This window comes from Schistocerca piceifrons, chromosome 4, assembly GCF_021461385.2.
Source record: "Schistocerca piceifrons isolate TAMUIC-IGC-003096 chromosome 4, iqSchPice1.1, whole genome shotgun sequence".
NCBI lineage: Eukaryota > Metazoa > Arthropoda > Insecta > Orthoptera > Acrididae > Schistocerca > Schistocerca piceifrons.
This window is the reverse complement of record NC_060141.1, coordinates 603,207,552-603,222,306: the sequence shown is the minus strand read 5'-3', so window position 1 is coordinate 603,222,306 and position 14,755 is coordinate 603,207,552. Positions and strand designations below refer to the sequence as shown.

The window sequence follows — 14,755 nt, the reverse complement described above, 5'->3', positions numbered from 1 at the left end:
TGTTGTGCATCACCATGTGCATGTGTTGTACAACAATAATTCAAAGGAGAAATAAATAAATATAAATAAATACTATTAGTGGAATTATAATTGTATAGAGTAAAACTCTAACTGTAATCTTATCACCTTTATCACACATCTTATGTATTGGGATGGGCAATTGCATCAGTAATTAATACACTGTTATAATTCATCTAAACGATGTTTCTAAATACTGTTTGGTATTTCATGTTACTAATGCACCTGTGTTTTTCTGTTTCATGTGAGGTGTGTGCACACATTATGACAATGAGGTGTTATTTGGCAACTTAAGCAAAACTAGCCATTGCTGAGAGGATAACAGTTAAAGTCCGTAAGGAGATGGAAGCAAATTTGTCACAAGGAGCAGTCCAAATTATTACTTATACAAATATTTGAAAAAAATCCATCCTGTTGAACTACCAATGTAAGGTATAGGAGCATCCAGTTGACAAGCAACACTATAATTATCTTTTATAAAATTAAAGTGTGGTATGTTTTTTATTTATTTTGAAAATAACATTAAATTGACATGACTTTTATTTGTTTTGAAAATAATAAAAAAGGCTTCTTAATAAAAACAAATTAAAATGTCCAACGGAAAAATAAAGAAATTCATTGCAATATGACATTATAGTTTGCAGGAGTCATGTAAAATTAACAAACTAAATATTTGTTGCTAACATCCAGTGCTGATATAAGTAATCAGTTTCAAAATAATATGAGCCTCTCTCTATCTTTTCTTCTTTTTATTTTTCAAAAAAACTATATGAGATGCAGTAATGTAATAATTTCATGAAAAATAATTATTTTATTGAGATTCATCAGTTCTTCAGTAGGAAATAATGAAGAACTGATATATATCTTGCTATGCTGAAGTATCAAAGTCTGATGCACTTGTGAGACTTACGAGACTTATATTTTCCAGTGTAATACACCACATAAGCAGGATAAAACTCATTATCAGAAAATTTGACAATAACTTGACGGTTTGGCTTGACTGTAGTGTCATACCTCAGTTTTCGTAATTCATCTTTGTAAGGTGGTAAAACCATGTCTGGATTTCCCTCAGTTTCATCTGCTATGATGACTCTGAAAACGAACATAATTTTTTTCACCATATTTTTGTCTGAGTAATGACTTGCATAACATGAAATAGGAGTCAGTGAGACCCCTTTCCCAAAGATATTTCCAGTTACAGATCCATGTTTTCTCCAGTCAAGATTTTTTTCACAGATTGAAGAAATATTTTCGATTTTAGTACCATGGAAGAGATATTCTTCTTTAATATGACCATATCTGGACATCATTTCTGCTTTTTTCAAAAGATAATAACTATACAAAAAAGGATTTTGCACTTCAACTATTTTGGTGATATTAAAATGCTTTTGTGTAGTACCCTGAAACAATGTTTCTATCATACTGTATTTAGCACTAATACAAGAAATATCAACTAATTTGAATACTTCATCCTGTAATAAGGCTGTCCAGGATATTTCTTGTTCAAAGACGATCATATGAAGACTCTTTTCTGATTTATTTTTTGCACTGTCTGCCACTTCCTCATTTCCTTTTTCAACCAAAAGTAAGCCGTGGTTTTCTGCACTATGTGCTTCATTATGTGCTACTATCGCATCTGATGATGTCTCAGCTGGAAGCATGCAGTGAGTTTCTTCATCATGTACTTCATTAGGTGTTAGTATTATGTCCAATGGCGTCTCATTGTTTCCTTCTTCTTCTGGACTCAGTTGGTTCGTTGTGAATGTGTCATTTGAGATGAATGCCTCACACACTGGCTTTGTAATTCCCCTATTTTCCACATTCTGATTTTTATCCTCAGTGACCAGAACAGCAATTTCTTTCACAGAATTTCCTGAGCCTGATTCATCAGAAGCTGTTTCATTTCTTTCTGAACCATCTTCAATTTCTGATTTATTGATTTCTTTTGCTGTACATGAGCAATTATTTTTCCCATAAGGTGCTTCATTCAGTGTGGTTGTTTCCTTATTCTGGGGCTTTTGATTTTGATCTTCCAACATTATTATTTCCTTTTGAGGATATTCCGTGCCTGAATTATCATTGACTGGCCTCTTGGTTACACTTATTAGTACTTCCTGGCCTACGGAGACTGGCTTCACACCTTGCATTTCTTGACCATGGAATTTTTCCAGTGACTTGGGAAACAGTGTCTCTTCTTGATTGTCCACTATGGACATTTTGCTCTTTGTTAGTCCCTTATATGCTGCTTCCTCTTCAGCTTCGTTTATCTGTCTTTTCCCAACTGTAGAAGAGCAATCAATTTTGTTATGAAACACTTCACTTGTTATTGTTTTCTTGCTTAAAGTATTTTGATCATCATTACTGTTGTCTTCATGAAATAAATCTGCAGTTATATTAAGAGGAAAGCCAGTAACTGACTGTTGAGACTCTTGCTCATTTATATTACTTTCTGACTCCTTATCTGACTGAGTACAAGCATTAAAATCTTCTATGTTGTTCGCAACACTTTCTTCAGTCTGTAATTTGTGTTCTGTTTTTAACTTCTTTGTTGGTGGATCTGCAGACATCTCAGCTTCTTTTCCCTTCAATAATGTTACACACTGATCCAGACCAGATTGTATGTTTGCTTCATTATAGCCTTGTGCTTCTCTCAGTTGTTGTGCAACTATGTCCACTCCTGACAGTAAACAGCTTTGTGAGCAGTTTTCACAATTCACAAACTTGGTGTTGTCTTCCAGGTATGTGTCTTTTACATCAGGTTTCCCACAAGCTTCCTGAATATGTATATTTTGTATATCCATAGTACTTGTAACTTATCTTCTGCCTGTAAAGGAAGCAGATATGACTCATAAGTTATTACTGCATTTAACTACATTAGATTAGATTAGTACTTGTTCCATAGATCATGAACACAACACTTCGTAATGATGTGGAATGTGTCAGGTTAATAAAAGATGTCCATACAAGATATTACATTAGACAAAATATTGGGAAATTACCCACTTACTATATCCAAAAATTCATGTAATGAGTAGAAGGAGTTGCCATTAAGAAATTCTTTTAATTTCCTTTTAAATGCTATATGGCTATGTGTCAGACTTTTGATGTTACTAGGTAAGTGACCAAAGCCTTTGGTGGCAACATAATTTACCCCCTTCTGAGCCAAAGTTGGTTTTAACCTTGAGTAGTGAAGATCATCCTTTCTCCTAGTGTTGTAGCCTAGTACACTGCTATTACTTTTGAATTCGTTTGGATTGTTAATAACAAATTTCATAAGTGAATACATATATTGTGAGGCTACAGTGAAGATTTCTAGCTCTTTAAATAAATGTCTGCAGGATGATCTTGGATGATCTCCAGCAATTATTCTGATTACACGCTTTTGTGCAATGAGCACTATTTTACTCAATGATGAGTTACCCCAGAATATGATGCCATATGAAAGCAGAGAATGAAAATAGGCGTGATAAGCTAATTTACTCAGATGTATATTGACAAAATTTGCAATGACCCTAATAGCATAAGTAGCTGAACTCAAACGTTTCAGCAGATCCTCAGTGTGTTTTTTCCAGTTCAACCCCTCATCAATGCATACACCTAGAAATTTTGAATATTCTACCTTAGCTACCGATTTCTGATCAAAGTCTATATTTATTAATGGGGTCATTCCATTTACTGTGTGTAACTGTATATACTGTGTTTTGTCAAAGTTTAATGAGAGCCCATTTGCAGAGAACCACTTATTGATTTTCTGAAAAACATCGTTTACAATTTCACCAGTTAATTCTTGTCTGTCGGGTGTGATAGCTATACTTGTATCATTGGCAAAAAGTACCAGCTTTGCATCTTCTTGAATATAGAATGGCAAGTCTTTAATATATATTAAGCACAGCAGAGGACCCAAGACCGAACCTTGCGGCACCCCATTCTTGATTGTTCCCCAGTTTGAGAAATCACCAGTTTTTTGCATATTATGTGAACTGTTTATTTCAACTTTCTGCACTCTTCCAGTTAGGTATGATTTAAACCATTTGAGCACTGTCCCATTCATAGCAAAGTACTTGAGCTTATCTAGAAGTATTCCATGATTTACACAATCAAAAGCCTTTGATAGATCACAAAAACTCCCAATGGGTGACTTCCGGTTACTCAGAGCATTTAATATTTCATGAGTGAAAGTATATATAGCATTTTCCGTTGAGAAACCCTTCTGGAAACCAAACCGACATTTTTTTTGAAACTTTATTTTTACAAAGGTGTGAAGCTACTCTACAATACATTACTTTTTCAAGAATTTTGGATAAGGCAGTCAGAAGAGAGATTGGGCAGTAGTTGTTGACATCAGTCGTATCCCCTTTTTTATGCAGTGGTTTAACAATGGCATACTTCAGTCTATTTGGGAACATACCCTGCTTCAGAGAGCTATTACATATGTGGCTAAGAATCCCACTTATTTCTTGGGAACAAGCTTTTATGATCCTGCTGGAAATGCCATCAATTCCATGTGAGCTTTTATTCTTGAGAGAGTTTATTATCTTCCTAATTTCAGCAGGAGAGGTGGGTGGAATTTCAATTGTATCAAATGGTGTGGGTAAGGCCTCTTCCATTAACTGCCTTGCTTCTTCTAATGAACATTTAGATCCTATTTTCTCTACAACATTTAAAAAATGATTATTCAAAATGTTTTTGACTTCCGGCTTGTTGTTTATCAAGTTTCCATTTGCTTTGATGGTGATGCCATTATCCTGTGCTCTTGGTTGCCCTGTCTCCCTTGTAATAATATTCCAAATTGTTTTGATTTTGTTATCAGAGGCATTAATTTCAGACATGATGCACATGCTTCTGGACCTTTTAATAACCTTTCTTAATGTAGCACAGTAGTTTTTTATAACAATTGGCTGTTTCTGGGTCATTACCCTTTCTTGTTGTTAGATACAGTTCCCTTTTGTGGTTACAAGATATTTTTATTCCTTTAGTAAGCCAAGGTTTTTTGCATGGTTTCTTATACTGTGATTTAACTACTTTCTTGGGGAAACAGTTTTCAAATTCTCTTACAAGTGTATCATGAAATAAGTTATATTTTAAATTAGCATCGGGTTCAAAAATGGCTCTGAGCACTATGGGACTTAACATCTATGATCGTCCGTCCCCTAGAACTTAGAACTACTTAAACCTAACTAACCTAAGGACATCACACAACACCCAGTCAGCACGAGGCAGAGAAAATCCCTGGCCCCGCCGGGAATCAAACCCGGGAACCTGGGCGTGGGAAGCGAGAACGCTACCGCACGACCTCGAGCTGCGGACAGCATCGGGTTCCTTGTACACCTCATCCCAGTCTAACTGCTGAAGATTTTCTCTTAAATTTCTACTTGTTGAGTCATTAATTGAACGCACTAACTTGGAGGGTAGTTTTGAATTACTGAATGGAGCTATGTCATATACTGTAACTAGCTGAGCATCATGATCAGAAAGTCCATTCTCAACAGGACAAGAATTTATGTTTTTAAACCTATCTTGGTCTATAAAAGTGTTATCTTTCAATGTGCTGCTGTCCTTTACTACCTGAGTAGGAAAATTAATGACAGATGTCAAATTGAAAGAACCGAGCAAGACTTCCAGGTCATTCTTCCTATTACACTCTTTCAGTGAATCAACAATGAAGTCCCCACAAATAATAATTTACTTTCCCCTATCTGACAGATAGCACAACAAGGCATTCAAGTTTTCCACGAATAAATGAAAGTTTCCTGAAGGGGACCTATATACTGTTACAATTATAAAAGAGCCCTCCTTCAGTTTAAGTTGACAGGCGCATGCTCCTATATGTTCCTCTAGACAAAACTTTTTTTGTATGTAAGCTTTCTACACAGTGATAACTTTTGACATATATGGCAACTCCTCCTCCCACTTTATTCTCTCTACTCATATGAGGAGCTAGTTTATAACCACTGATATTTACCTTTTCCATATCAGACACAATGTGATGCTCAGACAGGCATAGTATATCTATTAAATTATCAGATTCAATATCATCTAAACAAACCAGGAGCTCATCTACTTTATTCTTCAATCCCAGAATATTTTGGTGAAAAATGGTAACATTATTTTTTACTTTACTTTTGTGAGAATCTACTTTTTTCTTTTATCCACCAATATTTTGGTTAAATAAGGTGACATTATTATTTACTTTCCTGTTGTGAGAATTTTGTGAGTTTTGGACCTCTTTAGCACCTGACAGCCTGAACTTCTCACTGGACACTGATATTAGTCTAAAAAAGAGGTACATCCATGAGTACTAGTGTCCCCCCTTACGGATTTCGCTAACAAACCTGCCAGTTTACCCTTCCCTTTCCTACTGAGATGTAGGCCATGCCTTGTGAAATCCCCCCTATCAATAGCCTCGACAGGAACCAATCCAATGTCTGACAGAGTGGCCGCCCTACGCAACTGATCGAACTCCATATTTACCCTCCTGACAGAGTGGTTCAACTGGGGCTGATGATGCCGCATGAAACCAGGCACCAGCCCAACATTGGTATGGGCATTATAAACACTAGACAGAAATGATGAAATGCAACCACTCATTTTTTATGACTGATGCATGATACACACATGTAACAGCACACAAACTTTACCTTTTACACCTCAAATTTTCTTGCCCCATACATCTATCCCACATCCGTTGCCACATTAATTTCCTCTCACTCCACTCCTCTCGATCTGAGTAACAGGTCATAAATGGTTAGCACATGGGTGTGTTTGAGTGACAATGTGTGAGAGTGCAGAAAGTATAACAGCTTGAAAGTTATGAACAATCTCTCTATTATTATATATATTTGTACAATACATCAATCAGCCATAGGTGAGTGATTGCCTTTCCTCATTTATGGATTTTCATTCACAATATCCTGCCCGTCTAGCCCAATGCAATTTCCTGTAACATCACCTGTTGCCACTGCAAGTCTGTCACTAGTCACCAAGGCCTTCAAAAGCTCAACTTCATCTTTTGCCAAGGCTGCTACACATTTTTATGTACCTTGAAATGAGGCATATCTTACCCAAAATATTGCCCGCAGTACAAAAAGCAGTATTCCATCACCTACCCAGCCTATGGAGTACCCTAGTTCATCCCTATGATATACCCTGCACCAAATCCTGCACCATTACAACATCCACACCTACTACGGTACCCATCCCTGTGGATGAACAAGGTGAAATACATGTTCTGTACATCTATCCACCAACTACTACTGCACTCCTGAACAGGCTCATATAGTCCTTAAAAAATCGCATTACACAACACACATGAAAGCAGTCATGTTACACTAGATTCATTGCAGAAATTACTGGAGAAAATTCCATGAGTGGATAACTGACCACCTACTTACTAACATGAAATGATTACCAGCAAACAGTGGCTAACTGCTAACTCAGCCACTCTGTTGCTGAAAATTCTGCACACAGCACCAAGACTTCAATATCTGATATAGTATCCAAATATTTGGATTCTCCAGTCCCAGTGTCTTTGAAATATGTTAATGGAACAGTCTCTCAAGCATATCCACCTTCCTCCCAACATGTCTCGCCTAAAGCTCTGTGACTCCCTTTCCCATGACTTCAGCCTTAGCCATTACTTTTCCTCTCCTGTCAGTTACCACACCAGTCACAGTCAATCCAAAGTTAGTGATTTGTTGCCTTTACCCACTCAATCCCTTACTGTTCACAGCTTGGACAACTCAACACATCTGTTTCTCAGAGTGTTCTTTTTCAATCCAAAAGTATTTCCAAAGTTTCTGCAGTTCTTGCATCAACACGCATCAGTCAGCTACAAGGTGAGTGTTTAGCTTTCCTTGTTTGTACTTATTACATATGTCCTGAAATTACTGTTTTGCAAAATAATTATATACAACTGATAAAAATTCTTCATTTTGTAGCAAAATCTGTGTATGGCAAACCTGATAATGTTTACAACAGATGTTTGATGACAAGGACACTTCCTATGTCAAGAAATACTCCCAATTATTAACAAATTGAGAACAATGAGGTATCAACCTCCGTTTTGGAAACGTTCTGGATCAAACTGTGAAATTTTCTGTGAAAAAATGATTTCTTATTTTTAATACAAATTTAAGGAAAATAGATCTACATGAATCAAAACAAAATGACCAAAACTTCAAACTATTATTAGAAAAACAGAATGAATTGACGTGAATATTTACACACCACCACTATCACCCTTGATAGCAACAAGATTTTTAGCCTGGCAAATCTGGATGATTTAAAATGTTGCATGTACAAACTCATTCCATCCCTTGAGATATACACGAGTAGGATAAAATAATACAAATATCCATTTAATATAGCATGGAGCTATCTATGGCACAAACACAAACACAAAACACACTCATGTACCCAATTCTTTAACACTCAAATTTATGGGACACACACCAAATAGGGCTAACAGGGGATAATAAATGTTTGCAAAGGACACTATGCAGGTAACAGGTTAGTTTGACCAACAGGAAAGTGTCAAAGAAATGCTGTAAAACCTGAAGTGGCACACACTTGAAAACTATTTCTCACACAAAAGCTTACTTCTTAATATTTAAGTATCAAGTGAAGAATCATGGAATATACTACAAACTCTTATATATCATTCCCACAGGGACCACAAGGACAAGATTAGACTACATATTGCTGCACAGAGATGCAGTTATTCTTCTCACACTCTGTGCTCAAATGGAGTGGGATAGAACCATGTTAGCCTACATGGTTCAATGGAAAGTATTCTCTAAAATGCAGAGTATAGATGTAGACATAGCCATGTAAAGAGAGATGGTCCCTATCACAGAAATTAATCTGATATGTCTTTGGTAGTAGAATGAATTATGTACAGCAGCCATGGTCAATATTATATGAATGCTGTGGAAGAGTGAATGTTTATATTTTTCTTAGGGTATTAAACATAAATGTAAAACTTATGTTCCAGCACTGCAATTTTGATCCCTTAAGCCACTCCTTTTCAATCAGCCTTAAAGTATGCAGGCAGTAAGTCATCTGTTATGAGCAACACAAGTACAACTTTGCAGTTTACACACTCAAGTGCATGTGAAGAAAGTAAGACATCACAATCAAAGTGACAAATATGCACATTGCAGTATTACCTTGGGTTGGCTGTTATGAATGCTGAAGTATTTACTACACAAAGGGAAGGTCTTACATCATAAAAAGCAGGAAATTTGCATGAACTTATGAAGGCAAACAAGACACATCCATGGAGATACAAAATAGAAACGGGATAAGGTAGATACTACATACAGAGTCATTGTGATTTCCACAGCCATCAAAGCCAAATCCTATAAACAACAGTTGAGCAATCAGAAGAAGGCAGGCAAAAGACAAGATGAATTACAGCGCTAGCCATTAAAACTGGAACATCAGGGAAGACAGTAAGTAAGAAGATTTACTTTTGTGCATAAACAATTCAATTAAGCTTCCCAGTGTGGTTGCAAATTTTCTTGGAGTAGCGTTATTGTATTGTCTCATGTTAGGTTCTTTATTATGTCAAAATGCCATACGTGCCAGAAGATGAAAATGTACACTTGAAATTCAGCGAACAGTTACAGCTTGCCAATAGTGTGGAATGAAACACTCATTTAAAATAAATTGACTGTGTCTGTAGAAAAAATTAATGAAAGCCAAAATCCTTTAGCAAACAGACAAAAATAACTTCAGTGTTCTGCAAGGCAATTAATGCAACTACCAAGAATGGGGCAATAAAATTAAATCAGGAAACTGAAACTGGTGACATATTTCAGCCTTCTCTAATTATGTACTTTAATTTTCTTGATAGCTCCTAGCCACAGAAATCCGTCTTGTTTTCATCTGATGCGAAAGCTGTAGATGGAGAGGAAACAGAAAATCATTAAACGTAAACATAGATCTTGTAGAGACTATCCCCTCCCCACTACTACTCTGACCACTCTGCACATGCGTGAATCTGGAAGCTTGGGCGCACCAGAGAAATGTTTCTGGGTAGCATCTGGCTGCATGTTGCTACTACTGATACAGTTAGCAGCCACACTTCAAGTAGCCAGAAGTGGGAGAAGGTACTGCTCACACGTGTCTCAACTGAGCATGTGCATGAGCCCGCTGGCAACTGCGCAAACGGACCTAATGTAAATAATAGTGACACCATGCTCATGCTGACTGGGAGCAGTTTGTTGATATTAACTAGTGCTTCATCCTACAGCCTTTAACGCATTTTTCTGTTGGCAGATGCTGGTGTGTGCACTGTGCTTTGTTGTTCTCATAAATGACACATTTCCTTTGCAACTTAAGTTTTATTTTGTTTTTTTTTCTCTCATTCATGTTTTATTGTTGCAGTAGTGGGATACAGCAAAATTTTTTTGTTGGAGCATCAGTTCCTACCAGTCAAACTAACAAAAAATTAACTGAAATCTAACAAATGAAAAATTCCTGGAACTCTAAAAAATTCCAGTTTTTCCCAATTTTCTTCCAGAGGAAGAAATTCCCAGGTTTTTCCCAGATCTCCCTGTTGTCCATGGGCATGCATATACACCAGGAGAACATAATATAATTATTGCTAACACTTGGTTTAAGAATCATAAAAGAAGGTTGTAAATGTGGAAGACACATGGAGACACAGGAGGTTGATTATATAATGGTTAGACAGAGGTTTGGGAAACAGATTTTAAAATTGTAAGACATTTTAAGGGGCAGTGTAGACTCTGGGGTACGAACCGTAGATTAAAAATGAAGAAATTGGAAAAAGTAGGAGATTAAGGAGTTGAAAGAGCCAGAGGTTGTTGAGGGCTTCAGAGGGAGAATTAAGCTATGGTTGACTAGAATGGGGCAAAGGAATATCGTAGAAGATGAATGGGTAGCTTCAAGAGATGAAATAGTGAAGGCAACAGAGGATCAAATACATAAAAAACAAAACCTAGTACAAGTCCTTGGATAACACAAGACATAATGAATCTAACTGATGGATGGGGAAATTTTAAAACTGCAGCAAATGAAGCTGACAAAAGGAAATACAAACGTTTAAAAAAAAACGAGATTGACAGGAAGCACCAAATTCCTATGCAGGAAGGGCCAGAGGACAAATGTAAGGATTAGAAGCATATTTCATTTGGGGAAAGATAGATATCGCCTACATGAAAATTAAAGTGGCCTTTGGGGAAAAGAGAAGCAGCTGTATGCATATCAAGAGCTGAAATGGTAAACCAGCCCTAAGCTAAGAAGCGAAAGCTGAAGGAGTATACAGAGTGTCTATACAAGGGAGACGAACTTGAAAGCAATATTATAGAAAGAGAAGTGGACATAGATGAAAATAGGATGGGACATACAATACTGTGAGAAGAATTTGACAAAGTTCTGAAAGATCTAAGTCAAAACAAGGCCCTGGGAATAGACGATATTCCATCAGAATTACTGATAGCCTTGGGACAGTCAGCAATTACAAAACTCCTCCATCTGGTGTACAAGATATATGAGACAGACGAAATACCCTCACACTTAAAGAAGAATGTGGTAATCCCAATTTCAAAGAAAGCAGTTGCTGACAAATTCTTCCTATAAATACCAATCTTTCTGAATTTCACAGGAGGTAACTCTATGCGGAACATATTCTTTGTTCCCATAACCTCCCTGGCCTCTATCTTTGCTAGACCCAATCCTTCACTTACACCTATTGACTTACTCGCTTCTACTTGAGTGTCTCATACATCCTTGTATCCCCTAGTGCACTTGCGTGAGTGAGTCAGTGCACAAACGGTTTAATTCATACTTAACTGGAAGAATGCAGAAGGTTGAAATTAACAGTACAGATAGTCTACAAAAACCAACATAGTCCTCTAACTAGGGAGGTATCAAGAATGGTGTCCCACAGGGTTCAGTCTTGGCTCCCTTATTGTTCTTAATATATATTAACGACTTGCCACTCTATATTCATGAAGATGCAAAGTTAGTTCTTTTGCTGATGATACAAGTATAGTAATCGCACCCAAGAAGCAGGAATCAGCTGAGGAAATTGCAAATGATGTCTTTCAGAAAATTATTAAGTGTTTCCCTGCAAATGCACTCTCACTAAATTTTGAGAAAATGCAGTTTATACAATTCTGTACAGTAAATGGCATAACACCACTGATAAATATAGACTATGAATGGAAGTCTGTTGCTAAGATAGAATACTCGAAATTTCTGGTTGTGTGCACTGATGAGAAATTGAATTGGAAGAAACACATCGATGATCTGCTAAAACGGTTAGGTTCAGCTACTTATGCTATTAGGGTTATTGTAAATTTTGTTGATAAACATATCAGTAAATTAGCCTACTATGCCTATTTTCATTCACTGCTTTCATATGGCATCATATTTTGGAGCAATTTGTCATTAAGAGAGAAAGTATTCATTGCACAAAAGCGTGTAATCACAATAATAGCTGGAGCCCAACCTAGATTACCTTGCAGACATTTATTTAAGGAACTCAGGATATTCACAGTACCTTTACAATACATATATTCACTTATGAAATTTGTCATTAATAACCCATCCCAATTCAAAAATAACAGCAAAGTGCATAGTTACAACACTAGAAGAAAGAATGTTATTCACTATTCTGGATTAAATCTCACTTTGACACAGAAAGGGGTGAATTATGCTGCCACAAAAATCTTTGGTCATTTGCCAAATAGTATTGAAAGTCTGACAGATAGACAACCAACATTTAAAAGCAAATTAAAAGAATTTCTGAATGACAGCTCCTTCTACTCATACTCAATAGATGAATTCTTAAATATAAAGTAGTAACTGTAAAAAAAAAAAAAAAAAAAAAAAAAAAAAAAAAAAAAAAAAAAAAAAAAAAAAAAAAAAATTTAATTAATTTGTGTAAAGAAAACTTATGTTAAAGTGACACGTTCCACATCATTACGAAATGTCGTATTCATGATCTATGGAACAAGGATTAATGTATGTATGCATGTATCTCCCCTTCTCTGTTCCTCTCCCTTTTTCCCCACAACAGAGTCACCTGATTCTGCTAAGTTCATCCCCTGGCTCGTGAGTCAAGACCTGAAAGACCTTTCCCTCATAATCTGTGAAGAGCTTTTGGATAGCGCAAATGAGAGCAAGAATTTCCTTAAGAGAATCTTTCACTGGTGATGAGATGTGGATCTATGGTTATGATGTTAAGATCAAGGTTCAATCTTCACGATGGGTCAAGAAAGTTGCTCCAACACCAAAAAAATGCTCATCAGATCAGCTCAAATGTCAAAGCCATGCAGATAGTTTTCTTTTGACTCTGAAGGATTGGTTCATCATGAATTTGTACCACATGGACAAACTATTAATCAAACATAGTATCAGGACGTTGAGCCATGCCAGCTTTGCAGCTATCGATATTTATTCAGAGATGCTAACTTTTCAGCACTTGTGTGTCGGTCGCGAGGTGGCAGGGCTGTGAATGGATCGACAGGTGAGCGCGAGAAGTTGTTTGGAGACGGGGAGGAGACGGTGCAATTGCCTGAGGAGGGGAGGTAACTCGGTCAGTGAAGAGGTGTTTTGAAAAAGCATTGTACAGGGACAGTTGTAATGGCTGTGTCTTGAGATGGTTTGTGCAACCAAGCAGTTGGTGGCCATTAACCAATTACATTTTATTGGGAGATTGTACTGATGACCTACTTTTCTGATGCTGTTGGACAATTATTTCACTGACCTGATAAGGTGACATCATTCTGTTTATGTCTTTCACCAGCCATGCACTTTCTGCCTTACGTATTGCAAGTGTACCTCACCTGAAACAAACTATTAGCAAGTGCTCAGTTATAAAACTCTGTTAGTAATCCTTGTTGTGGTTGTATGCTACGCAATTTGTTGCATCATTCTGATCGAACTGTCATTGCTTGGTGTCTAGTAGCATTGACGTTCTGCCTTACCATCCAAGCTGTGGGGCTTATTGTGTATAATGTTTTAAAACTGAGTCTTAAGTTTGTTTCAGGTAATATTGTGGATCTTGAACTGTATGATGTATCAAAGTATGCTAACTCTGTGAGACACTTGTGCCGAGGTTTGAATGTCGGCATCCAACAAGGGCTTGATTATCGTAAGGAGAAAATATCATTTAGTGTCTTTTTGGGGATATCACGCATGGAAGTGAGCTCAATCAGTTATTTAAAATATCTCAACCCTGAATCTTGTTTAATTGTTACTTGTAAGCTAAATTTAGCAGTCGCAATTTGTTTTAACTCTTTCGATACTGCTGCAAAGCCTTTTATTTTAAGTTGTTTTAAGTGACTGATTTTGGTTTTATTAACATAGCACTGTTTGAGACATTCCGTTGTAGCGTGTTGTTGCTACATCTTCACATGCGATTTGTTGGACTATAATTGTTGACAATTTGTTCCACATCTGTGCCTAAGTGGAGGGACTGGGCTACACCTTTGGGTTCTCACTTGTTCTTGTATCTGACGGAACTGAACTTTCCGTTAAGGCCCAGGTGCACCCAATGACAGCCCTCTGAGTTAACCGTTCGTGGGGAGTGAAGTCAGACGCACCTACTGTACATCACGCCCTCGGTCAGGCCAATAAAGAGGGCCCAAGCGGCACAACCAGGTGTGGCCCGTGTTGGCTGCTCTGCAGGACATTCATGTCTGCACTTGGCCAATGCCGTGAGCCAGGAACTATTTGTAAGAGAAGTGTCTGATGTATATTA

General features: G+C 37.0%; 1 protein-coding gene across 7 annotated transcripts in view; it reads right to left on the bottom strand.

Annotated features, from left to right (window-relative positions):
• Positions 1-691: 691 nt before the first annotated feature.
• Positions 692-14,755, bottom strand: part of LOC124795089 (protein mono-ADP-ribosyltransferase PARP14-like) — a 40,986-nt gene continuing 26,922 nt past the window's right edge. For 6 of the 7 annotated variants that reach the window (XM_047258920.1, XM_047258914.1, XM_047258915.1 and 3 more), the window contains one exon: positions 692-2,842. In XM_047258920.1, the coding sequence (XP_047114876.1) occupies positions 900-2,819 (1,920 nt within the window). In that variant the 5' untranslated portion in view covers positions 2,820-2,842 and the 3' untranslated portion in view covers positions 692-899. The remainder of the gene's footprint in view (positions 2,843-14,755) is intronic. The other variant, XM_047258913.1, reaches the window with a different exon arrangement.